The following is a 26,539-nucleotide window of genomic DNA, read 5'->3' on the forward strand; positions in this document are numbered from 1 at the left end:
CCAGGCCTTTTGGTGGTGCTGAGCTCACCAGTGCATTAATTCTTTTTAATAATTTACCAAACTGTTTATTTGGCCACTCTTAAAGTTTCTGCTGTCTCTCTGATGGGTCTGTTTTGTTTTTTCAGCCTAATGATGGTCTCCTTCAATTGCACTGACACCTCTTTGGACTGCATATTGAGAGTTCCCATGAACTGCTACCAAATGAAAATTCAAGGTTCGGAATCAACTCCAGACCTTTGACCGCCTCATTTTGTCATGAACTAACAAGCAAACAGGCCACAGCTGGCCATGAAACTGCTTAACAGTCAATTGACCAATTTCTTTTTTGCCTGCAAAAATGGAGGGTCGCCATTTTGCAAAAATGCAACAACAAAAGAATGGCTATAATTACTAAATGGTTAATGCAATATTGTTGTTAAACCCCATGAATTAAAGCTGAACTGAAAGTCTACATGTCAATCAAATCTTCATTGCTTCATTTCAGATCCATTGTGGTGTTGTACAGAGGCAAAATTACGTCGCTGTCCAAATACTTATGGATCCAACTGTATATTTTGTAGTAATCCAGATCCGCCTTTTCCAGTTGGATCTAGATGTTTTTTCCCAATAAAATAAGAAGTCACAGTTAAGTTATAATTAAGTGAAACCTAGAAACCTATTAATGCAAACTATCAGTGTAACCCCTCCCCCCGACCCAAGCACTCTAAAGTGTGGTTGCTGGCATCACATTGATTATACTTTAACTGTGCTTTATCAGTGTGATGGCAATATGTCAATATTTACATCTATACTGCTAAAGCCTTTGTGTGTGTGTGTGTGTGTGTGTGTGTGTGTGTGTGTGTGTGTGTGTGTGTGTGTGTGTGTGTGCGCGTGTGTGTGTGTGTGTGTGTGTGTGTGTGTGTGTGTGTGTGTGTGTGTGTGTGTGTGTTTGCGTGCACGCTCACTGATCTCGGTGCTCAGGGCTGTGTCTCCTGGCAGTTCAGTGCACGCTTGACCTCCATTCTGTGGTGGAACACACACTCTTTTGCGAATCTCCACTCCCCCACAACCTTTAGAGCAGTTAGACCATGTTGTCCATGCTGACCAATATCCATCAACTGCTCAACACACACACATCCACATGTCAGGTCAAAGCAAATGATCAGTATAAAAACCCATTCCTTTAGTTTATCATTTTAGTGTCTGCAACAAAAATCGTCTGCATCCAAAGGTGGAAAATACTTGAGTTATTGTACTTGGTTACTATATTTAAGTATTATATTTAAGGAAATTTTTACTTGAGTGCTACTAAACTTACTATTAAATGCTTATACTCTTATTTAATTACATCTCCAAGGAAATCTCCATAAAAGGCAAAGTTCACAGAGACAGCCATTCACAGAGTCAGATACCATACGCACAGACGAACTCTAGCTCCTTTTATAGGGTGACAGTTCTTTAGTTGTATATTCAAAAGCAATAAAAGTTACTTTTATTATTTTATTTTCACATAAAAACATGGCATAACTGACTTAATTTCCTAAGTTTTAAAAAAAAATGCTTTACTTTTTAATCCTTGAGTACGTCTCACAACTCTTTTTACTTTCACTTAAGTACATTTCTGGCTAGATATTTCTACTTTCAATTGAGTAAGATTTGAACACATTATCTATACTTTCACTTAAGTCTAATTTATCAGTGCATTTTCTCTATCTCTCATAATGACCCAATTATCCACAGTACGACTGCATTACTAATTAATCCTAACTAAGTGTAACATCATCAGCTCTAATTTCATTATCACTTCTACAGCAGGGCCTGAATTTCTAATGAAGATTGCCTAATTGTATTATTATTAAAACACTGATGATGATGATGATGATGATGATGATGATGAAGTTGATGATGATGATGTCCTAAATGATGTCCTAAAAAGCAGTATTTCAGAAGTAAAGGCTCTCACCAGGACATGCTGTGGAGTAGCACTGCTGTCTCTGTGTATCATTTCCCCTGCAGTGTGTTAGAGTGTCCCCCACAGGGCAGTGTCTGTATCTGTTCATAACGCCAGAGCCACAGGAGTGGCTGCAGGGACTCCAGGGGCCCCATGGGCCCCAACTCCGACAGTCCTGTTCATCTGAGGGGCTTCCAGTATCAGGGCAGTCTGCTACTCCATTACATACCTAAAACACACACACACACACACACACACACACACACACACACACACACACACACACACACACACACACACACAGGTTCAGGTAAGGCTTTCTATGACTAAATACAATGAACGCTGAATAGGAGCATAGTAGACTTTAGAACGCAGCAATATGTTTTTCTTTATTCATCAGAGTTAGGATCTTAGGTTATCTTGAGGTTGTTGTTTTTTTATTTCTAACAAGAAGGTGTACAGTAGGAAAACATTGATTTTTTTTTATCATGGTGTATTGAGTTCATTAGTATTTGGGAAATTAAACTAAACTTTCACATTAGAAAACAATGCTCTAAATGCTGAGATCTCTTATAATTATCACTAATATGATGGGTGGCATTTTTTATCTCTCTTTGGTGTAATCATAATATTGAGATGAAGACAATCCTTATATTGTGATGTTATATAACTGTGTGTTTCGAGTCATACTGATTTGAAAGGGACACAGGATCCATCCAAGCAGGTGAACTCAGGACAAGTGTGAGTAGTGTTCCTGTCACCAGGGGGCAGTGGAGAGATACTGGGCTTTTCTGTACATAGGAAAGGAAGAATGGATTGGACACATGGTAAAATAATGTTTAATGCTGCATTGTTCTCCTTTATTGTGTCATGCACAATGTACTTTTGAGAACCAATTGCAGACTCACCACAAACCAGTTCGTCCTCTCCTCTGGGACAGTCAGGAATACCGTTACACACACGTGATATATTCACACATGTTCTGTTATCACATGAGAAGCTGCCAGTACAGGGTGGGATTCGTGTGGACCCTATTAAAAGATGTGGGAGAACACAGGGATGAACACTCACCCAAAGACACACACACACACACACACACACACACACACACACACACACACACACACACACACACACACACACATGTAATAACTAGCAAGTGTATGACAGATAGAACCGGATGCAAATTGTGATACTTTGTTACTGAGAATAACTTTAATTTAATTTATTTTATTTCGCACATTTTCCTTCCACATTTCCTGGCGGGAGTTCTAGTGGCAACACGTCTTGATCCTCAAATTGGACCAACTTTAATTAATACTTTACGAGAATAAAAACATTGAAATTCACCAATTTTCTCAATGCAAACAGATAAATATCAAAATACCAACGTCAGGGTCACAATAGCAAAGTTAGAGGGGATTAAAAGCCATTTTCTATACTTTTGAGGCATAAGCAATTACAGATAACAGTTATAACAAAGCAACAAGAAACTGTATTACATTGAGTTATTAGTGCATGTGAAAAAGTATCTCACCACAATTGTCCTCGCTTTCGTCAGAGGCATCACGGCAGTGCGGTGTCCCGTCACACAGATGCACATGCTGGACACACTGGTCTCCACTCTGACAGGAGACCTGATCAGGTCCACAAGCATGGGCACACTGCTGTTCATCACTTCCATCTAGACAGTCTGTTTCACCATCACAACGCCAAGCCAGTGGCACACACTGACCATTTGCACACCCAAACTCATGCTGATTACAGTCTGAAACACAGAACCGTAAACTCACAGAGATTACAATCTGAAATGAGTGTTCAAGCAGGAGGAACTCATTACTTTTACATCTAGTACTGTTATCTGTTATGTGATATTCATCTTAATATTCTGTGGAAGATCCACAAACCCAGTCAAATTATTCAACTATAGAACATAAGTATACAGATAAGTAATGTCAAAAATAATTAAGGATGCCCTAACTGTCTGTATTGTGCCAACATTTGTCTGAAATTCTGGACTGGTATCATGTCTGTTTCTATGTTAATATGAGGATGCTGATATCAGATCTGTATCAGGTATTGGTTGACTCTCATACTAAATATTAACAGGACATTCCAATAAATAATACTAAGGCCTATACCAGTAATCAGTTAATAATGCATATATGTTTATGCTCCAGGGGGAAAATACCTTTAACAGGACAGATAACTTCATCAATCCCAGATGGACAGTCCTTACGGCCATCACATACTCTCACTGCAGGCACGCACTGATCACCAGGGCACTGGAACTCTCCCGGAGCACAAACACACCCACGCTCATCGCTAAAGTCTCCACAGTCATCATGACCATCACAACGATGCAAATAGAGAATACAGCGTCCGCCTGAACAGCGGAACTCCTGTTCAGCACACACCACTCCACAACCTGTTTCAGGTATTAGGGAGGTTAGGCAGTTAGGGAGACAATGAGTTGTCAACTCATGAGTATCTAATTTCAGGGAAAATATATACAAGCTCATGCAAGAGAATAATTCAATTCAATTTAATAGCACTGTATTTGTATAGCACTTTTAACAGTAGACAGAAGCTCAGAGCAGAAGTACTTCATTAGTTACCTCTCTCATCTGAGTCGTCAGCAAACCCACAGTCCAGTCGTCCATCGCACACTTTAGAGGCAGACAAACAGTGTCCATTAGCACACCGGAACTCCCCAGAACCACATCCTGGGACTGCTGTAACCGGAGCACAAAACTCCTCATCGGACTGATCAGCGCAGTCAGGATGGCCATTACAGCGCAGCTCCAGGGGTAAACAGACTCCTCCAGAGCAGCGGAACTGCTCAGGGTGACAGGTGGTGGGACAAAGCTCATCTGATCCATCTCCACAGTCATCCTCATTATCACAGAGCCAGAGAGAGGGAATACAGCGACTAGAACCACCGCTACACTGGAACTCTGAATCCAGACAGGGAACGGTTGGAGGACATGCAGGGCCAGTGCAGTTCCAGGTGCCCTTAGAACAGGAGCTGAAAACACAAGCATACATTTCTAAATGATGACATGTATTCTGGATGATGATGGGATTTTTGATTATGATTATTGTTGAAGGCTAAGCTCATAAGTACACAATCATGTATTAGCAAAAAGGTCTCATGATCTGTTCGCATGACCATAATGGTTTCAGACAGACCAGTTCTGACAATGTTCAGTTACAGCAGCTCCAGGAGGAAACAGTGAGCCATCCCACTCACACGGGCACTCGGAGGGAGAAATACAGCTATCGCCTGCAGTGGGAAGAGTAAAATTAGATGTTATTATAAACAGATACAGTCACACACTAACCCAACATGTACATACAGTATATCATTTTTTCCAGACAATAAGCTGCAATTTGCAACAAGAATATAGGATTCACTTTAGCACACTTAGTCTAGTTGTGGCTGGTGTACAGATAATCTGTCACTTCCGTAACTGTGTATCTCACAGCCATGTTGACAAGGTTTCTTTTTGTTTATAATTTATGGATTTCTGTTTTTCATGTCACAAATGGTAGAGCCTTTTAACCTACGTGGTTCTACAAAGCGTTTTACACTATTTCTGATTCACCCATTCACTCACACACCCATGGTAGCAGAGCTGATATGCAAGGCGCTAGCCTGCCATTGGGAGCAGCTTGGTTTTCAGTGTCTTTCCCAAGGACACTTCATCATGTGGATGCATATAGGCCATGAATCGAACCGCCAACCCTACGATTAGTGGACAACCCGCTCTACCACCTGATCCCACACGCTGCCTTTTATGAAGATTTCCTTGGAACGTAAATGTCAACACTTCTTCTGGTTACATAGATAATAATTATTGAATAACTTTCAGTGTAATGTTTTAATATTTGCTTTTATATGTCATTACGCAAAAAAAATAATAATAATAATAAAACCCCAGCACCTACAAATTAGGCAACGAATAATGACTAAATCTAAACAGTGAGATCCCTATCTATTTTTATATTTTTATTTTTGTAAATTTAAATATATATGAATATTATGTGCTCACACTATTTGCTTGAATATTAATAGCTAGAAGATTTAATGACTTTCATGGATGCTCTGAAGACACTTTTAATGGCCTTGAGGACTGATATTTGGTTCTCTGTATGTTATGAATTATGGTCACTACTCGTTTTAGTAAACAATAAAAAAAACTACTTTTACTGGTGATGAAGAAATTATGCTTGACAGACATAATTTGACACAATTATCTTGGTTTTATATAACTGATAAAATTACCATTTCAAGAATAATTACATGCATTTACAAACCCACACTAATACACATGCAGTAAATTGAAGTTATATTATATAAGCCTATATAATTCCTTTTTTTGTTGTTGTTGCACCATAGCAAATCTTTCTGCTTAGTCACTAAACATAGTGACCCATGTTTGTAACTGCTGTATACAGACCTCTGTGTCTGAAATTAAAAATATAGTGTATGAACCACGCACAGTATGTTGTTAATGCCAAAACATTATATTTGTTTAAGAATCGATCACAGTTGCAGTATGCATTTTTAAAAAGTATGGAAAAAGGAATAATGTCCTGACCGTGGCGGACGGTTCCCTGAGGGCAAAAGCAGCCCTCCACACAGGAGAGGGCGCTGCAGTGAGAGTCAGCACTAGGAGAGCTGCCAGGACAGACATCAGAGCAAGCAGAACCACAGGCTTCATAAACCAAACCATCCTCACATTGCATGGCTAGAGATAGAGGTGGGGAGGAACCATCTCAAATTCAGTCATATGCAGTGATTTTGAATTGGCATACGGTATGGATAATAAAAGGTAGGATTATGCCAGAACACTTTGCAATATTTTTTATAAAAAGCATTGCATTTGTATTTCACTGTGCTTTTTGGATAGCTATGGTAGAGCACTCATACATACGGCAAAGCTCTTGAGATCTCCAACGAATGTAGACTCCTCTACGGTTGCACTCCTCAGCGTAGGCAGCGATGGCTGTGCAAAGACACTCACAGTCTCCTCCTGAATCACAGCTACATCATATACACAGACATTTCAAGTTGCAGGACCACACTTACCTTTATAATGCATTCATAGGCATTACATATATATTTTATAAAACAATGATTCAGAATATACAGTGCCCTCCACTATTATTGGCACCCTTGGTAAATATGAGCAAAGAAGGCTGTGAAAAATTGTCTTTATTGTTTAACCTTTTGATCGTTTAATAAAAATAATTGAAAACATAACACAGGTTTAAAAAAACAAATATTTTTGTTAAATGTAAGTGTTTCACAGCTTTCATTGCTCAAGGGTGCCAATATTAGTGAAGGGCACTGTAGCATAGGCTTATGTCAAAACTAATTGCGTTTTCATGTAATTTGTTTTTACATGATAGAAAGACTAGCCCTGGGTTATCATTGTAGAACAACAATAAATTGTATGTGATATTAAATCAATAAATTTTTAAAAGAACCTCTGAATAAAGCTTCATTGATGATGATATAAGAAACCAACACAAGCACCAAGCTCCAATATCAAGCATAAGATTACTAGAAATTATAGAGTTTAATGCTATTTAACGAAAGTACCAATAAACGTTTTAGTTTGGTATGACGTGGACTTTTATTAGCCTAATGGCTAATGGCGCAGAGCCAAGAAAACATTTCTAGGCTAATCAGTTCATATAGGGCAAGGGAAAGGTTGTGCAAATTTGATCTCACTTTGATTATTTCACCAAACTATTCCTTTATCAAAAAGTCTTTCTTTCATCACTTACCCACAGGCATCAAAGACACACCAATCATAGTACTGCTGGTGCGGGACTTCAGAATGACATGAGGCAAATATCTCTTGGGTAATCACTGCACACTTCTTCTTTGCCCAGCTCACTCTGTGAGGATTGATCTACAATGAGGATAGATACAATGTTCTTAGAATTAATGGAGCTGAAATGGCAGAAACGGCACAGAGAGAGTCATGTTCACTCACGTTGCAGGGGTCACGCAGGTCTTGCTCAGAGACATCAGGGCAGGATGGGCTAACCTTCCAGGAGTTCCCAAACAGCTCTGGTGTGGACTCCACTATGCCTTGCCTTGTGGTGAAGTCATTCTCTGTGTCTCCATCAAAGTTCCCACACAAACCACCAACCCGGCCTCGCAAGTGGGGTTCCAACCGCACATACACACGCATGCCTTTTCACACAGGACCATTTAGAAAAATATGAAAATTTGATTGTCCTTTATTAATATTATTAAACAGTGTGCACACGCCATTCAAGACAAGTGATAGAGTATATTTTCTAAACAATGATATCACAATCAATCTTCACCAGTTGATTGCTGATATTATTATAAGCATTTTTTTTTTTTGTAGTTGAACTTTTTGTTTAAATTGACAAGTAATTTTCACAAATACCTCCATCCCAAAGAAGTGTAACACCAAGTCGAGACGAGAGAGAAACAAACAGACCGATGTTCTCCAGCATTAAGCCACTGCCTGAGTAAGACTTAGGAAGAGTCACAGGCATGCCGTTTACTGTCACAGCCTTTCCTGAAGAAAGTGAACACAAATCAGTCATAAGAACTCTCGTACATTTTGTGTGAAAAACAATTTGTGTAAAAATGTCTCATCGCATATCTGACCCAATATATATTTTAAAAAAAAATTAAATAGTCAGTTTAGTTCAATCATAATGAGCTGTATATTTGGTGGTGTCGCCCAAAAGAAGATGAGTTCTTGTTTGATTTTGGTTCCTCTATTTTTTTCTTGCCACTATTACCTCTGTCTTGCTCAAGAAGGATCTAAATCTACATCCAGTTGCTTGCTAATAATGGACAGGGACATTGGTGTGTATTCTCTGTATTTTCATGACTTTTGGGTCAGTGGTTTTGGATTAGATTAAAAACATTATACTGTATATATTTTAAAAATTATGATTAGGTGAGCTGCTGCTGCAGTAGCCAGTCTAATCAACTCCTGTGTGTGGCAAACAGTTTATATCGGCTAATTCCTCATTTCATTGTTAGCAATAAATTTGATTCTGGTATTTAATTAGATTTTGTTAGTTGTTGGGGTTTTTTTTAAATTGTGTTAATTGTATATTTCATGCATAATGACTAAACAGCTGTTTGAGTCATGTTAAATAGCCACAACTAGATTTTTGGAATGTAAAGCAATTTTTATCCAAGTAAGGGGACATAAAACTACTTAAAGTAATGGGACAAGGTTTTTAAGCCTTAAGCCAAAATTTAGTAGACACCTGACCAATCACATCCATATGTGCTTGTTGAACATCCCATAATAGATTTAGTCCCTCATTTGTTGTTATAATAACCTCCACTCTTCTAGGAAGGCTTTCCACTAGATTTTGGAGCATGGCTATGGGGATTTGGGCTCATTCAGCCACAAGAGCATTAGTGAGGTCAGGTACTGATGTTTCACGAGGAGGTCTGGAGTACAGTTTCAACTCATTCCAAAGGTGTTCAGTGGGGTTGAGGCTCTGTACATGTTCATGTGCATTGACATGCTGGAATATGTTTGGGCCTGGCCCCTTAGTTCCAGTGAAGGAAAAATTCAATGCTACAGAGCACACAAGAAATTCTATACAATTGTTTGCTTCAAACTTTGTGGCAACAGTTTGGGGAAGAACCATATGGGTGTATGGGTGTGAAGGTCTCTATGTGCCAGTTGATATCAAATCTTTTGCGGTGCTATTCCACCCGTGACGGCAAAGTTTGGTTCATTAAAAAAAAAAAACGGTGAAATGGAGAAAAAAAATGTTATGCTCCATCAAATGACACTTGTGCCTAAAGGTGTTAAACAAGAGTAGAATAAGTGTGCTGAGATTTAGCAAATCAATTCATAAACTGGACTCCTTTTCAACAGCTTAATTTTGTGTGGTGAGAAATTTATGGTGCGTTTGAGAGGCTGACCCCTGAGCAGGTGAATGGCGGTGTTGCCGACGCTCAGTGTGACAGATTTGGTGCAGGTGACCCCAGTGCTGCCGCAGGGTACGTTCTCTGCAGTCACGCTGAACAAACCTTCTTTCTCCTGCACCAGCATGTACTCACAGTCTCCCAGGAAGGAGAAACAGCGACCATCAAAGGTCACATAATGTGGGTCACCTGTAGCTACACATGTTCCAGCGCATAATGACTGGGTGCAGTGCCATCGACGCTGCTTACATACACTGTAGATAAAAGAAGAGTACAACATGGTGAAGACTACAAAATGGTTCAAACAAAATTACTCATGGATATTTAAAGGAAAAAATACTGGCAAATCTTGCACAATTTTTCTGTAGTTCGTTTGGGTTTGATACCTGATGCATATGTAATTATGTCTTTGATGTATAACATAAAATAACAAATAACCATAATTATATACAGAGGACCCTCTGAAAACTCACATGAACTACACATGTGAATAATTACACAATTCCCATGTGAAATTTACCCATGCGGTGTTTAGGCTTTTCACATTACTTTTTCACATGTAGTGTGTGTGTGTGTGTGTGTGTGTGTGTGTGTGTGTGTGTGTGTGTGTGTGTGTGTGTGTGTGTGTGTGCTTGTGTGTGTGTGTGTGTGTGTGTGTGTGTGTGTGTGTGTGTGTGTGCGCTTGTGTATGTGTGTCTTGATTTCTCACATGAACAATTCTTTTTCACATGTGATTACATATAATTCACATGATGGCATGTGTTTACTTGAATTCACAATGCGACTTTAGGGTATAGCATGTTGAAACTGTTAGGTCAACCCAGTCTAGTGACTCCATTTCCCAACATGCACTGTGGCCTCCAAACATGGCTCACACACAACTCACACACACTACCTCAACTGACATCCTGTCTGCCTGACCTGTCTGTCTGTCTCTGTTTTTTTTTGTTTGTTTTTTTTAATTATTTTATTCTTGCTCTACATTTTGGATTGTTTGCATTAACACTACCTTACCTGCATTTGCATCTATTTCAGCATTCATTACATGACAGAAATGCCTTTGTATATGTTAATTTAATATGCAATCATATATCATGCAGAGGTGAAATGTATGTAGTTTTTCCATAATGGGCATAATAATTTAATTAGCAATGGTAAATGGTCAGCACTTATATAGCACTTTATCCTTAACGGTTCTACAAAGCGCTTTACACTGTTTCTCCTTCACCCAGTGGTTTTCAAAGTGGGCCCCCTTGTTGCCACCAGGGGGCCTCAACAATTTGGTGTGAAAAATAAATTCTCACTCTCAGACAACCACACACACACAATCAATTCCTAATGTAATGTAAAGATGTAAGATGTAATTATTAATAATAAAAAAGGGGTATATATTCAGAAATCTGTATTTTAAATGTGTTTTAAAGACATCTTGCAAAAGGTGGGCCTCAGTCAAATGTTAATGCCATTTGGGGGGCCTTGCCCTGGAAAAGTTTAGGAACTCCTGCCTTCACCCATCCACACACACACCAATAGTAGCAGAGCTGCCATGAAAGGCGCTAGCTTGCCATCTGGGGCAACTTGGGCTTCAGTGTCTTGCCCAAGGACACTTCGGCATGTGGAGTCATGTGGGCCAGGAATCGAACCGTCAACCATACGATTAGTGGACAACCTGCTCTACCGCCTGAGCCACAGCCATAGCAAAATAGTGTCTCTAATCTGAATATATAATCTATTTATTCAGTTTGAATAAATGAATCATTTAATCCATCCTTAGTGACCAAAATGCTCACCATGTGTTGCAGTCTTTAGAAATGGTATCGTTTGTGAAGAAGAGTCTGCCATTATGGTGACATGGACATTCATCAGGAGACACACATTGATCACCCTGTGGAGAAAAACACACATGGTTTATATGTGGATGAGATTAAATACAATGTCCCCACTTGTTTTGTTTTTTAATTAAGCCCATTATTTTTTTTGTATAGTAGAATACTGCTCCAGCAGTGGTTATGGGAAAGTACACATCTTGGCTTAGCTGTAACACAACAGTGAAAATACTATTGCCACACAATCATTATCACCATCAGCATCATAGCAGCAGGGATTGGGAAGTTTTTAACTTCTCACAATATTCTTGGTTCGCATGATGCATGAGCTTTCAATGAATCGTCATACATTATGCTAAATATAAATACAGATATTGTATCACATCAGCACTTTCATAGTATTAAATTTGGATCAAACTCCTAGACTCCTATATATATATATATATATATGTGTGTGTGTGTGTGTGTGTGTGTGTGTGTGTGTGTGTGTGTAAGTGAATTAAAAGGGTTCAGCATCTAACCCTGCTATATAATGAATTTCTATATTTATAAGGATTTACTTGCAGATATAAATTTGTAAGATTGTAGCAGCTCAAAACAAACAAGCAAAAAAAACCCCAAAAAACATCTACAGCAACACTAGCAGTATGAAATGTATACTGATGAGAGATACATTAGTATACAGAAACAATATACTAAATTTAATTCAATGAACTGTATATACACTGTGAGATTTAGGCCCCAAGAAAGCAATCTTACTCCTTTGTAGATGTCAGCATTCATTTTTGCATAATGGCCCTGTTAAAGTGGATATAATTGAATAGACTAATGAAAAAGCAGACACACCAAGAGCACAGTTCCCTCAGGACAGATGCAGCCATAGATGGGCTCTGTGCAGGACCCCTTGTACAGACTAGAGCAGGTCCTCAGACAAGATCGAGGGGAGAAGACCAGGGAGCCAGGGCACTCTGTAACCTCAGGGCAGGTATGATCAGTACAGTTCCACACCCCATGTCCACACACACTACAGAGAGAGAAAAACACACAGCAAGAGTTAAGAACATATTATGTGACTATCAGTTTACTGAAACTTACTTAATGCTGTCAAGGTCTATAGCACAGGACATAAACTAAAGGCGCATGGGATGTAAATAGCCCTCTGTCTGGCTTGTTGGCCTATTCATTTAAATAATAATAATAATTTAGAACAATATTGTAACAATCACAGAGCACACTGATACTAACAACCCTGACATGATTACACATGAATCACCAGCAACATGTGCACAACAGCACCAACACCTAGTGTTCTCCGTTATTCTTTAAATAACCAGTCTGTCTACCTGCAAAGATGTTGAAAATAACAGAAACTGAATACTGGTTTGCTTTTAGAAGAGATAGACTGATATGGTTATTTTTTCCAACGAAAGAAAAATGTTAATGTGGCCCAACCAGAAGCAAGCCCATCGGTGAAAAAAAAGAAAAATGTCATGTATTATTCGAACTCTTCATGGGCTAGCTCTTTATATTTTGATTAAATACAGTCAAGGACTAAATGACATGTACATACATCAAATATATCATTCATTTAAATAATTCTGTGTGACATATCAATTAAATATCGGCTGAAGAAAAGGAAAAAACTCCTTACGCACTGTCACAATCTAATGAGGATTAGTATAGTGCATCGCTTTATGATTCAATATATTTTGCCATTAGACAATAACCAATAAAATCTACATTTCTGACATGTACTTGTGTTCACACACACACACACACACACACACACACACACACACACACACACACACACACACACACACACACACACACACACACACACACACTTTCCATTGATAAAATTATGAATACAGCTAATTGATGTCTATGCCTTCACCTGAATCAAATCATAAACATAACCTCAGTAACCAATAAAAAAAAGTTTTTGTAAAAAAGCTTCTGGGTCCCTACCAAGATATAAAAACAAGCCCACACACACTGGCATGCCTTTAATACCACCATTTTGTTCTGTGTAATAAAAGATAAAAAAAAGCTGCAATGAAGTCAACCTATCCCAATAGGAAATGCAACGGGCTATAGAGTGACTTCATCAGAGCTCTCCTATCTCAGGAACTCGCAGGAGTCACCAACAATCTTTTACCTGCTGTTTAGTAGTGATTGATTTAATCTTCTTCATAAATAGGCCAGCTTGCTAACAAATGTATTTTATTTGGTAGCATCATAAAGCCAGACATGATAAGGATAATAGATAATAGAGCCAGGTAAAAGTTTAACTCACTACACTACAAATCTTCAATAATTAGCCAAAAAATGGAATCAAAAAGTGCGAACAAATTAAGCTAGTACATTTATCCAGAGCAACTTATATTCATGTCATTTACACAACGGAGCAGTTGAGGGTTAAGGGCCTTGCTCAAGTGGCCAACAGTGGCAGCTAGGTAGTGCTGGCATTTGAACTCATGACCTTTGGGATCAGTAGTCCAATGTTTTGACCACTGAGCTGTTTTTGCATAGGGGTTCATTCATATCTTTAAACTGCTGAGACAAAAGCAATTTCATACCAGACACTGGCTTTCATATATTTAATATGACTTGTAATATGTAATCCAAGGTTATGAAAGCGTCTGTCTACCTTCCTGACATTTAAAAAGGGGGCATGTTAATGTTTCACAAGCACAAAAAAAAAATTAAATGTGATAAAATGTGGTTTATGCTGAGTCATTGTGTGTGTTATCAAGGGTAAGATAAAAGGTTACCTTTAGATGGTAATAAAAACTTATCATAAACGTGTTATCACAGAGAAACTGGGATAAGCCTCTTTTTCTAGGGTTGACTTTTTCTCTCTACAATCCAGTAATATATTCCAGAAAAGTGGTGAGACCCACCAGACCATTCTGTTCCAATAGTCTAATGCCTTAACATATGTCCCAGAGCCCTTGTCTGAGCTTTTGGCCCCTGACTTTCCCTCCCTTATAGCACCCCTGAGACAATATGTTATAGTGACATATAATGCAACTGGAGTTTGCAATTGGACATTCTTGGCGCAACTGTAATGACGATGCACTGAAACTATGCAATAAGGAAGTAATTATGAGGCAACTGCTTATAGTACGGTGTGTACTTTACGAGCAATGTGGTGTGTGGACGTGAGTGTGTGCATGCAAGGCTAGACCAGGAATGAACAAAAATGATTTGGCAGACAGTTTGTGCCTTTTTTTCTAAGTAAAAAGCATTTAAAAATATTTAAATAGTCTTATCGTTTTAAATAATGCACATTTTACAAATATTTATTTTCTAAGACTTGCACTATGTATAGTTGCACTATGCTCCAGTTGTACAATGTTCCAGTTGTCTATATATGGTCCTGGTCTATATAGCACATGTTTAGTTAATTTGCCTAGTCTGAATCATATTGAAACTGATACTTGAAGTTATTTTCATATTGGATCAGGATTTGTCTTGAAGAGCCCATGAAAGAAAGGAACGTTCGATGAGGTGCTGATGTTGATCAGAAAGTACAGAGAACACCAACTGATTAACAGATAGATAGATTTTTTTAAAATAGTTATGCAAATGGTAAGTTTTTACCCCCATGTGGGTGTGAGCGAGTTGTCGGATACATTATATGGCCAAAAGTTTGTGGACACCTGACCATCAAACTCATACAGTATGTGGTTCTTCCCCAAACTGTAGCCACAAAGTTGGAAACACACAACTGTATAGAATATGTACAATTTCCCTTCACTGGAACTAAGGGGCCCAAACCTGTTCCAGTATGACAGTGCCCGTGTGCACAAAGCGAGCTCCATGAAGACATGGTTTGCCAAGGTTGGAGTGCATGTATTGTATTCATGTAGCCTGCACAAAGCCCTGACCTCAACTCCACTGAACACAACTGAGTTTGGGTATAAATGCAAATACAGATACAGATGTGAATATTTGGAGTATATTTCCCTAGCTTGGAAGGTTGTTTGCTTTGTTCCGTACCTAAGTGTGATTGCTACCTAAACAAACTCCACCAGAGAAGGTGAAAAGATACTGCACTTAATTTACATAAAATGCTCTATTTTTTCCATACCAGGTATTGCAGTTGATTTGCACAGAGCGTCCTGGCTGATAGACAACTCCAGCATGAACACATGGGCACATGCTGACTGGCACACACTGGCCCTGGTCATCCTGTGCCAGACCTGCAGGACACTGGCAGCCTGGTACACAGCTCTGAGTACCTGCATCCTCTTGGCAGCTCCAGTTCTGCTGCAGGTCAGTACATGAGACTCCACATGGCCGGCCACACTCATGATACACCTGCCCCCCAGAACACTGCATCGCTGGTTGGAGAACGAGACACAATAAAAAAAATAGGTAGTTATGTTCATTTAATAATGGCGCTACTGTTTTTTGTTTTTTTTGTTACTTTTTATAAATGACCATTTTGACAACATCTAAAAACTACATCCACCATTCATACCCAGTTAAAATGTCAAAGCTAGGTGATGATGGTGTAAGCTCTTACGGCAGAAGGTGTGGTTTCTCCAGCTTACTAGCACGCCCTCCTGCGCACAATGTTGAGCATAGGCAGTGAGGACAGTACACTGGCACTGTGTGTGTGGGGTGCAGCTGCACACCTCGCTCAGACATTGGCGCATGTATGGCTCCCGCTCCACCATGTCATGACAGCTCTGAGAGAGATGAGAGACTTATAGTCAGCAATCAGATACTGCATACATGGAAACACACACACACACATACACACACACACACACACACAAACACAACTTTCAAAGCTAGGTGGCAAAGCTTTCTATAGGAACAGATAACATGATAACAGCAAAACATGATAAACAGCAAATAGAGACGCCTTCTTTCTCCGACTGGTTGAATATTGGTGGTTGACATCATTTGTATGTTTTCTGTTTACAGAACCTGGACCACCACAGACTCCACAACACAGTCGCCAGAATGTGAGACAACATAAATATTACAAAAAAAAATGCTCTTAAAAATGGCTCATAGCACTTGTAAGCATGTTTTCTTTGTGCATGTAATTCCTTGTGTGTACATCTAAGTTTAATCATTTGTCATTTTTATTATTCATTCACACTGTCAGAGTATTTTTTCCATCCTGCACAATACCTTTGCTCAGTCTGTGGGAACCAACTCCATATCAAGCAATACAACTCTGGCAACCATTGACAAACCGGTGACACATTTGCCCAGACTCCTGAATAAGTCATAAATCCATGCTAACCTGAAACACAGGACTGTGGATAACAGCACAGACACTTTCTGCATACTCTCTGTGCTGGGTGTAGGTGTTACAGGGGTCTGAGGTCACTGCTGAGGGCAAATAGCATGATCCAAGGCTAAACTTTGAGACAAAGGAGGTCACACTGTTCTCAATGTCCCCTTCTGGTGTGGTGAAGTCATCGTGTTGATTCCAAGTCAGTGTCCCACACAGGCCTCTCACCTGTTACAGTGTACAGACACATAAATGGATTTGGAGACTTAAGTACAAAAGTTACATCAATATTTATGTTGGGAATGTTAGTCCTATTCAGAGTAAGGTTATGCATATGTTTAAATCAATTTTCTGAATGCCCTATTCAGATTAAGCAAATATCCTGCTGTACATAACTGACTTCCAACTGAATGAATAGTGTTTAAGTCCAATGTGCTCAATTTCACTATTACATCCTCACTGTACTTGTGTAACTCAGCTCTGAATATGGCCCTCAGGCTGTCTGACCTTCTGCAATAAACAAAAGGTCCAAACTATTTCTCATACTAGCTTTATCATATAAATTACAAATGAGATCACTTTAGGAGCATGAACATTATTAATGATAATCCAGTCATAACTACTAGCTAGCTTACTAGGCAGGCATGTTTATAGCTATCAACTCTATTTGATAAACTAACAATAGATTACTGTATTGTTGAATCATCAAGCATATCAAATTCCACTTTCTGGGAAAAAATAACCAAGCCTTCTAGGATGTTCTAGGATGTTCTGTGTGTGTCCTCTTAGACTGTTTTGCTTATTTGAACATCTGTTACTAAGTCCTGCACTCATTCTAAAACTCAAGAAAAAGCCATTGTTTAGTGAATTATAATCTTATTTTAGTAGGGCCAGCTGTGCAGTAGGTCATGAAAACAGGAACCAAAATATGCTGCATTCTGTATTGTTTTGGTAGCATTTCACTCTCACATTGTAGCAAAACCATGTCTTGGCCTCACAAGCCATAACAGTATAATTGAAAACAGTCTTGGATATTTATCCAAGTGTACACAGGACAGGACATGACCATGGCCTTTATATTAAGTGTTACTGATTGGTGATTCAGGTGCAGCATTGCTAACACTACAATACAGTGTCATGGCAAAGTGTAAAAGAATATGGCTGAGGTACTTTTTTAATGGAAGTTAGAAATAATGCCATGCTGTACCTTATGAGCAAAGCCCGGCTGCAGACTGATGAGGATAAGAGGGCCTTCAGTGTGCCAGAGCAGCTGAGCCCCAAACACATGGATGATGAGGAAGGTTGAAGATGATTTCCGCACAGCTAGATCAGCCGTTAACACTGGCAAAGCCTTTGGCTGTCCATTTAGCATCACAGAACCTGAGAGAAAAAAAAGAAATAGATTAAGAAAGTAAGTGAGTGTGGAACAGAAGCCTACATACAGTAGTTAAATGGATATGTCAATGATTAAATGGACTACATTTGTACAGTGACTTTAATGAATAGACAGACCAAAAGATGAACAGAATGACACTGAGATTAGTGTATATGGAGAAGAGTCAGAGATTTAATGAATAAATGCATGGACCGAGGGATGGAAGGATGAATGAATGCATGATGGAAGGATGGATTGGTAGTTTAATGGATAAAGGGGTAGATATAGTAGATGGATGCTTATGTAGGTACACTGAAGAATTAATGAATGGACAGTTTAATGCTGGCTGGCTGGCTGTTTGAATGGATATATGGCTGGATTAATGAATGGATGGATGGATGGATGAATGAATGGATGGGTAAGTATTTAAACTGAAAGATAGACACTGGAATTTATGGATATAAGTTGAGATATATGAATAAATAAATGGAAAGATGAGTCTATAAATGGATGGCTGGATGATTTGAGGGACAAAGGGATAGAGAGAAAGTTTACATAGAAAAATTAAAGAATGAATGGGATGAATTGACATAGCTTATCCACTTGGATGAATAGATGGATAGATGGAAGGAACTGATCATTTGAACTGAACAGGAGACAGACTAGATACAGGTTGGGATGCATTGCTAAATAAATGAAAAAACAAATGACAGATCAAAAACATCCTCATGGACAGATAATCTGCTCACCAGTGTTAGTTAGGGTCACTGTAGTATGGAGAGCAGTGATGGTTGTCTCCCATGGGCAGCGCATGCCACCTCTCTTCACGCACTCCCCGCCTCTGATGGTCACTGCAAGCTTCTTATCCACAAAATCCTATACAAACAGCAAAACACATCAGGAGACAGTTATGCAAATGGTTCCAGATATTTAAACCTTTGATATACTTTTTTTATTATTATTAACCCAACTGCTTATATTGCACTTCACCTGATGAATGTGCAGTATACGTTCCATAAAAATTCAAAGAGAAGCCATAAAGATGTGATAAAAGTGAATGCATCAGCACTGAAAATTGCATCTTACCTCAATTGCTGTGAGCTGACAGTCACCAACCTGGAGGTTATATCGCTTCTTATCAAAAGTAGTGATTTGCATTGCCCCGATAATACTGCACTGAGCTGCACACCTTTCTGCAGAACACTGCCATTGGCCTGCCTGACACACACTATGAAAGAGAAATCAAGAGGGAAGCCAGATAGATTGGACAGAATAGCTGAAATTCTGTTCAACACATAATCTTGCCAATTCAATTGCTCTTAACAATGGCATTAATAACTGCATGGTTCTCATTGCATAATTCTCTTTTAAATGGTACAAATTTTATCAGGATGCAATAAAGATACAATCTCTTTGTAGCAACCAGGTATCATAAGGTCATATTTTTCTTTTATATTACATGTATGAACTACATTATGCCTTCATGCAGACAAAACAAATGTTAGATTTGTGATCCCTGTGTCCACTAATGGTAGATGTCTTAGCTACTGAAACTGATCTTCTTTGAACAAAATAATCATATCGATCAAATTAAACCTAGCACAGGGTTTCCAGCATGTCAATATGTCACTTGTACTGCCAGTGCACCTACCAGGTGTTACATTTGTGTTTTATGGTGTCTCCTTCCCGGTATGTGCGTCTCCTATGGAAGCAGGGGCAGTGTTCCCGCCGTAAGCATTGGCCGTCATGCAGATAGAGCCCAGGAGGACACTCACAACCCCCAACACACTCCTCCCGACACTGGCCTGATGCTGGGGGGAGAGCTGAGGAGCAACTCGGGGGACAGGAAGACACGCAATCTGAGAAAACCTGACCCCCAGGACACACTCGCTCTGCATGGCACATGAAAGGCAAGGAGGGACCAAAAAAGAACAAAAGGAAGAAAGCCAAAAGATAAATAGATAACAACAAAGAAATCTGGTGTTTAAAACAAATCTGTGCTATCCTTAAGACTGAGTCAGAATACATATTTTCTATGGCCTTTTAACGTCATCATAGTGCAATCTAGCTAAAGAGTAAGGTTTGGTGGTGCTAAAATTGTGTTTTTTTTCATATATGGAATAAAACCTGGCTATTTCTGTCTCTTAAAAGCTCTTAATTTACAAATAAAACCATGACTGCACTGTCAGTAAATCACTAACTCTATTCCTTCTGGAGATGCTGATTTGTTGGATTAAATGAGCATTGGTGACTATGTCTGCCAAAGAAATGAGAGACATACCACAGAGACCAGGGCCCCGCCAGCTGAGGATGACATGTTGTTGGGCACACTCACGGACATAGCTAGCAAGCGTATCACACACAGCTGCCTCTTTCTCATTAGCCCCCAAACTGCAGTACACATATAGACAGGTATCTACATAGGGACCTGGATCCACCTGGAGCACAGTAAAAGGATTTAAAGTCACAAATTATTCTTCTTCTATAGTACAAAGTGAAGAATTTGAATGTGGAAAAGTCTATGAAGCATTCTGACAGCTCTCTCACTCGATGATGGCATTGTGAAAAGGGATTGTCCTTGAGCTGATGACATGTCAGTTCTGCCGCTCTACGCAAGCTGATGTCACCCATAATGTCACAGCTGTGGCCCAACTCTGCTGCATCACTACAGTCCTGTGGATGTTAAGACCATTGGAAACTCAGAGCTTTTGCTTTGTTGGGGACTTAATCAGATTCTCATTATATATACTCAGCAAAAAGAGAAACGTTCCATTTTCAGGAGACTGTATTTTAAAGATAATTTTGTAAAATCCAAATAAGCTTTACAGATCTTTATTGGAAAGAGTTTAAACAAAGTTTTTCATGCTTGCTTAATCAACCATAAACAATTATTGCACATGCACTTGTGGAACAGTCCTTAAGACACTAATAGTTTACAGGCGGTAGGCAATTAAGGTCACAGTTAAAATAACTTAGGATACTAAAGTATGTATACATTATTCCATTATACATTATTCCATTTCTGTTCGTCAAATGTCTGTGAAACTTGTTCAGTTTATGTCTCAGTTGTTGAATATTTATATGTTAATACAAATATTTACACATATTAATAAATTTGCTGGAAATAAAAGCAGTTGAATGTGAGAGGACGTTTCTTTTTTTGCTAAGTATGTACAGTATATAAATGTGTGTGTGTGTGTGTGTGTGTGTGTGTGTGTGTGTGTGTGTGTGTGTGTGTGTGTGTGTGTGTGTGTGTGTGTGTAAAGGCATTAGAAAGTGAGAGGACATTTCCTTTTTTGCTGAGTATAGTTCAATGCAGGGGTCATCAATCTTATCCATAATGATCTGGTTTGAATGCAGGTTTTCATTTCAGCTAAATAAGATCCACTAGTTGTTTGAAGCCAAAAAATAAATAGGAATCAGGTGTGGCTTCTGCTTTGTTGCAATGAAAACCTCTAGCCCAGGGGTGTCCAATCGTATCCAGAAATGGCCGGTGTGGGTGCAGGTTTTCATTCCAGCCAAGCAGAAGCCACACCTGAGTCTATTGAAAGTCAAGATCAACTGATTAAACAGGTGGAATTATGTGTGGCTCCTTCTTGGATGAAATGAAAACCTGCACCCACACTGGCCCTGTGCGGATAAGATTGGACACCCCTGCTCTAGTCGCAACATCCTTTTGCAGATAATACTGGTGACACCTTTTTTAGTGTAAGAATTAAAAGCAAATTGAAAGTATATTGAAAGCCTTGGGCAGTATACATAGTCTACATTAGTTTTTCAACCTGTGTGCAAAGTCTGGTTGTAAATTTCCTTTGGAAAGAAATGACTATCAGCAAGTAAATAAGAATGAATGACTTTGTATAATAAGGGTAATTACTACCTCTGTCTCTTGGTTTGGAACACGCCATGAATTTCCGAAGCTGGCAGCATACTGCGATACACTTCCACTCCTACTGGTGAAGTCATCTGCATAAATATAAAACCTATATATTTGTGTGTGTATATATATATATATATATATATATATATATATATATATATATATATATATATATATAATGATATATATATATATATATATATAATGATATATATTTCAAATATGTGTCTCAACAGTCTGAACAGAATTGGACCAAGCACATAGCCTTGGGGATCAGTCAGAAAGAACAGGATCCAGTTATAGAAGGAGGTTTTCTCCCAAAAGAGATTAGGTTCTTGAAGTACTTTATAATGACTGAAGTGCTATGAGCCAATAATCATCAATACAACATGCAGTTGACTTCTTTGACATGTTATTAAAGTGGTATTAAAAATGCTGGAATGGCCACCTGTATCAGCGAGATGCTACAGGTATCTATAAGGAGGCTTCCAAGTGACACAACAGAAAAACATTCATCCAGGAGTCCAAATGATTATAATTGACCCAGTCCTCTGGGTGGATAGGATGGATGTAGTGGGTGGCTTCATATTTTTCACAGAAAACTAGTGCTAGTCCTTGAACTTACTAGTATGTGGAATTTTGAAATGACTAGAAACTGTCAGTTTCTAGTCACTAACAGATATGTCTGTACAGATATCAGTGTCCTGATCAGTGCATTCTCTTATCACCAGTGGTTTTCATTTAATCAGCTGTGAAATCAGCCAACAGAGTGCCTGATCATTGGGAGTAATGCTGGTCTTTCATGCAAACATGTTGTGCTATGATTTAAACCATGCACAGAAGTCATTCAGCACATCTGTCAGGGAGATACAGTGGGGGGAGGAAATATGTATTGAATGCATCAACATTTTTTTCAGTAAATATATTTCCAATGAGGCTATTCATGTTCAATACTGTTCAATACTTTTCCCGTCATTCCTTTATTACACATAACTTTATTTATAGACTTTAATGTTGTGTATTCTTTATATTTGTGGATTTCTTGAGTTAATACTGATGTCTGGTGAAAATTTGATGTGAATAGCCTTATTGGAAATGTATTTACTGTATATATATATATATATATATATATATATATATATATATATATATATATATATATATATATATATATATATATATTGATGCGTTCAATACTTATTTCCCCACTGTATCATGTACACAGGAATGTGTTTTTATTCTGTGGTCAGTGATTTCCTGAATGTGCCTTTAGTGTACTTGAAAATGTCTATGATATTTCACACACAGCTTGGAACTTGTTGTGAAATGTATGTTTCTGTTTACCATCTGCATTGTTGTAATCCACAGAGGCCCCTGGTAGCAGCAAAGAGTTCTGCACTTTTTTTTAATACTGTCTGATATACAATATTCTCCAGATAGAATTTTGCTCAAATACCGAAACCCACTATCAACAAAAACAGAAACAAACGCAAGCCTAAAGAAATCTCTCACCATCTGCATTATTGTTGTATAATCCACAGAGGCCCCTAGTAGCAGCAAAGTGTTCTGCACCAACTGTCAGATAGACAGTGTTCCTCATATCGAATTTCACTCTGATGCCCAATCCACTTTCAACAAACACAAAATCTCCCAGCCAGTGAATACTCACTCCTATGGGAAAAACATGCACAACACATACTTTATTATATTAATATAGAAATATCTTATAAATATTTCAGCTTTTTTTTGCATAATGGTCTTTAATATACTTAATCTGTTATATTTAAACCATTTAACCAACTCAAAATGAACACTTTCATATTATTATTATTTATTTTAATTGTTTTTATTGACCATCTGTTAAATTCTACTAGGCAGAATCTCTTGAGTTTATTCAGCTAGTAAAAGTATAGCTTAGGAAAACTGATTTCACTGACAACTTGCTTTGCACAGCTTTCATTAATGAAGTGAACTAGTGAAAGCCAAGAAACTTTCCAGTGCTATCTGTACAAAGAAATGTATACATATTTGTAATATGTATAACCATGTGTTCTGTAAATGTATGTTGTATATTTATGCCTAATATTACTGATGTATATATTGTAAATGTTCTAACTTTGTGCCCAGTATATTTATCAAATGTGTCTGTCAGTAATGGCAATGCAGGTGTGTTTCAATTCCCAACATGCAAAAGCAAATTCCTTTATCTAACAAGTACTGGCAAATGCAAACATTGTTTACTAAAAAATGCAAATGGTCATGGGATAATTCTTATCACCTGCCTAATCTACATAATAGCTTCACTTAATGATAACTGAGAATGATTTTTTACTAACATAAAATTCATGGCATATTGAAACATTTAATGGAATACAGTGAGAGAGGGCTAGTATTATCTTACAGTTACGCAGAGTTCAATAAATGCATTAAAAAAGTACAATGAACAGGGTTCTGAATATAATAATAAGTGTTATATGGAAGGTGGTGTTAATACCATTTTGAAAGAAAGGTTCACCCTGCTGTAATAGGACACTGTTGAGTGATATGTTGCCCTTATGAACAGACACAAGGTCAAGTCCCAGCATCATCTTCAATGCCTAAGGAACATAAAGGGTTTAGTAATAAAGGGTTAGTTACTTAAGTATAAATCATTGCTTTTAACATATACACTGACAAAACTACAGTATCATGTAATCTGTAACAATAAGCATCTTCACTACATGGCCAAAAGTTTGTGGATCACACTTTGTATGGTGTCACATTAAGAATTCCACTTTACTGGAATTAGGATGCCTAGTCTAAACCTGTTCCAGCATGACAATGCCCCGTGCACAAAGCAAGGTCCATAAAGTCATGGTTTGCCAAGGTTGATGTGGAAGAACATGAATGGCCTGAAAAGAGCCCTGACCTGAACCTTACTAAAAAATTTTGGGATGAATTGGAACACTGACTGCATACCATCCATCCATCCATCCATCCATCTTGGGGGAGCCTGGAGCCTATCCCAGGGAGCATCGGGCACAAGGCAGGGTACAACCTGGACAGGGTGCCAGTCCATCGCAGGGCACACAATCACACACCCATTCATACACTACGGACACTTTAGACACGCCAATCAGCCTACCATGCCTACTCTAAATGGTCTGAATGGACCAGGCTTAAATCCTCAATCACAGAGACAGGTGCAACAACCTGTATCTGTCATTGCCTGCCTAGGTCACACTGGTGGATGTCAGTAATGAGTGAAGCCACCAATTTATAGAGAAAGACCCTTCAGAATAATACTCAAGGAAGGATCTCCTGATTCATTTAAGAAGAATAAGAGACCAGAAAGGCTGCAGCCAAGGCAGTTGCAGACGTGAAAGCTCGAGAATTGGTAGAGTTTGGGTATGCAATGGAAAAAGTCTTTGGATAGCGTCAAAGATGTTCTGGCAAACCGGCACCTCAGCAGAGGGAGATGAGTCCTTGCACAAGCTGTGCTAACGAAATAATGGAGAATGTTGACCTTTACTGGGGATACTGTTGAGCAATGGAAGAACTTTGAGGAACTTCTTAACCTGGTGGACATGCCCTCCCTTCAGGTTCTGCTAACATCATGAAACAGTGGACCAGATCTTGCACAGATTTGTGGATTATAGGACCTGAGAGAACCGGATTACAAAGAATTTAGCACAAAAGACACTAAAACCACATTCCACAGCCTATCACTACGTTAACCTGAAGGCAATTCAGAACCACTCCTTCAGACCTTCAAGTCACAGACTCACCCATTGGAGGGGGCCCAACTGATGTGTTTACAGACCAGGTTGAATAGCAAGCAAAAAAAATAATAATAAAATGATTCAAGGAGTTAAGAATTAAAACAATATCCTGGAGCAAGGTGAAAAACCACACAATCTAAGTTTGTACAGTCTTCTAAAAAGGACAGATACTCTGCAATACCTTTCCAGGCTTCAATTCTCTGATCATCTACTAGAATATGTGCCGTCCGTTCTGTATATCACCTGCCAGGTTTTCTTTAATGCTGGCTCCACTCTCACATAAGCAAAAACAAAAGGGAGGTCTACTCATCCTGACCTGGATTAACCCTCAGATCATAAAATGGAGACTGTGAAATCCAACAGACCTTCCTTTATCTTCATGTGACCAGCTCAAAAGAACAGATACATTCCTGCATGGAGTTCGCTTAATGCCTTATGATTCCATGCAAAGAATAAAACAGACTTTGTTATCGCCATACTGTCGTGCCTTTATACATATCTCACATATCTCACAATTGATTGACTATTATCATTTCCTATACACTCA

At 38.7% G+C, this 26,539-nt stretch overlaps 1 protein-coding gene across 1 annotated transcript in view; it reads right to left on the reverse strand.

Moving 5' to 3' along the window:
* Positions 1–26,539, reverse strand: part of sspo (SCO-spondin) — a 103,169-nt gene that overhangs the window by 72,124 nt on the left and 4,506 nt on the right. The window contains exons 5-32 of the mRNA XM_047158090.2: positions 24,726–24,828; positions 23,744–23,902; positions 22,232–22,317; positions 20,899–21,024; positions 20,633–20,789; positions 20,003–20,243; positions 19,438–19,579; positions 19,101–19,227; positions 18,184–18,356; positions 16,986–17,204; positions 16,251–16,416; positions 15,813–16,065; positions 12,560–12,737; positions 11,678–11,772; positions 9,885–10,141; positions 8,368–8,502; positions 7,942–8,144; positions 7,730–7,857; positions 6,871–6,980; positions 6,535–6,684; positions 5,123–5,216; positions 4,549–4,958; positions 4,122–4,358; positions 3,468–3,698; positions 2,839–2,961; positions 2,621–2,721; positions 1,943–2,159; positions 945–1,097 (exon numbers count right to left, since the gene is read on the reverse strand). Of these exons, the coding sequence (XP_047014046.2) occupies positions 945–1,097; positions 1,943–2,159; positions 2,621–2,721; positions 2,839–2,961; positions 3,468–3,698; positions 4,122–4,358; positions 4,549–4,958; positions 5,123–5,216; positions 6,535–6,684; positions 6,871–6,980; positions 7,730–7,857; positions 7,942–8,144; positions 8,368–8,502; positions 9,885–10,141; positions 11,678–11,772; positions 12,560–12,737; positions 15,813–16,065; positions 16,251–16,416; positions 16,986–17,204; positions 18,184–18,356; positions 19,101–19,227; positions 19,438–19,579; positions 20,003–20,243; positions 20,633–20,789; positions 20,899–21,024; positions 22,232–22,317; positions 23,744–23,902; positions 24,726–24,828 (4,774 nt within the window). The remainder of the gene's footprint in view (positions 1–944; positions 1,098–1,942; positions 2,160–2,620; positions 2,722–2,838; positions 2,962–3,467; positions 3,699–4,121; positions 4,359–4,548; positions 4,959–5,122; positions 5,217–6,534; positions 6,685–6,870; positions 6,981–7,729; positions 7,858–7,941; positions 8,145–8,367; positions 8,503–9,884; positions 10,142–11,677; positions 11,773–12,559; positions 12,738–15,812; positions 16,066–16,250; positions 16,417–16,985; positions 17,205–18,183; positions 18,357–19,100; positions 19,228–19,437; positions 19,580–20,002; positions 20,244–20,632; positions 20,790–20,898; positions 21,025–22,231; positions 22,318–23,743; positions 23,903–24,725; positions 24,829–26,539) is intronic.

This window comes from Ictalurus punctatus, chromosome 1, assembly GCF_001660625.3.
Source record: "Ictalurus punctatus breed USDA103 chromosome 1, Coco_2.0, whole genome shotgun sequence".
Taxonomy (NCBI): Eukaryota; Metazoa; Chordata; class Actinopteri; order Siluriformes; family Ictaluridae; genus Ictalurus; species Ictalurus punctatus.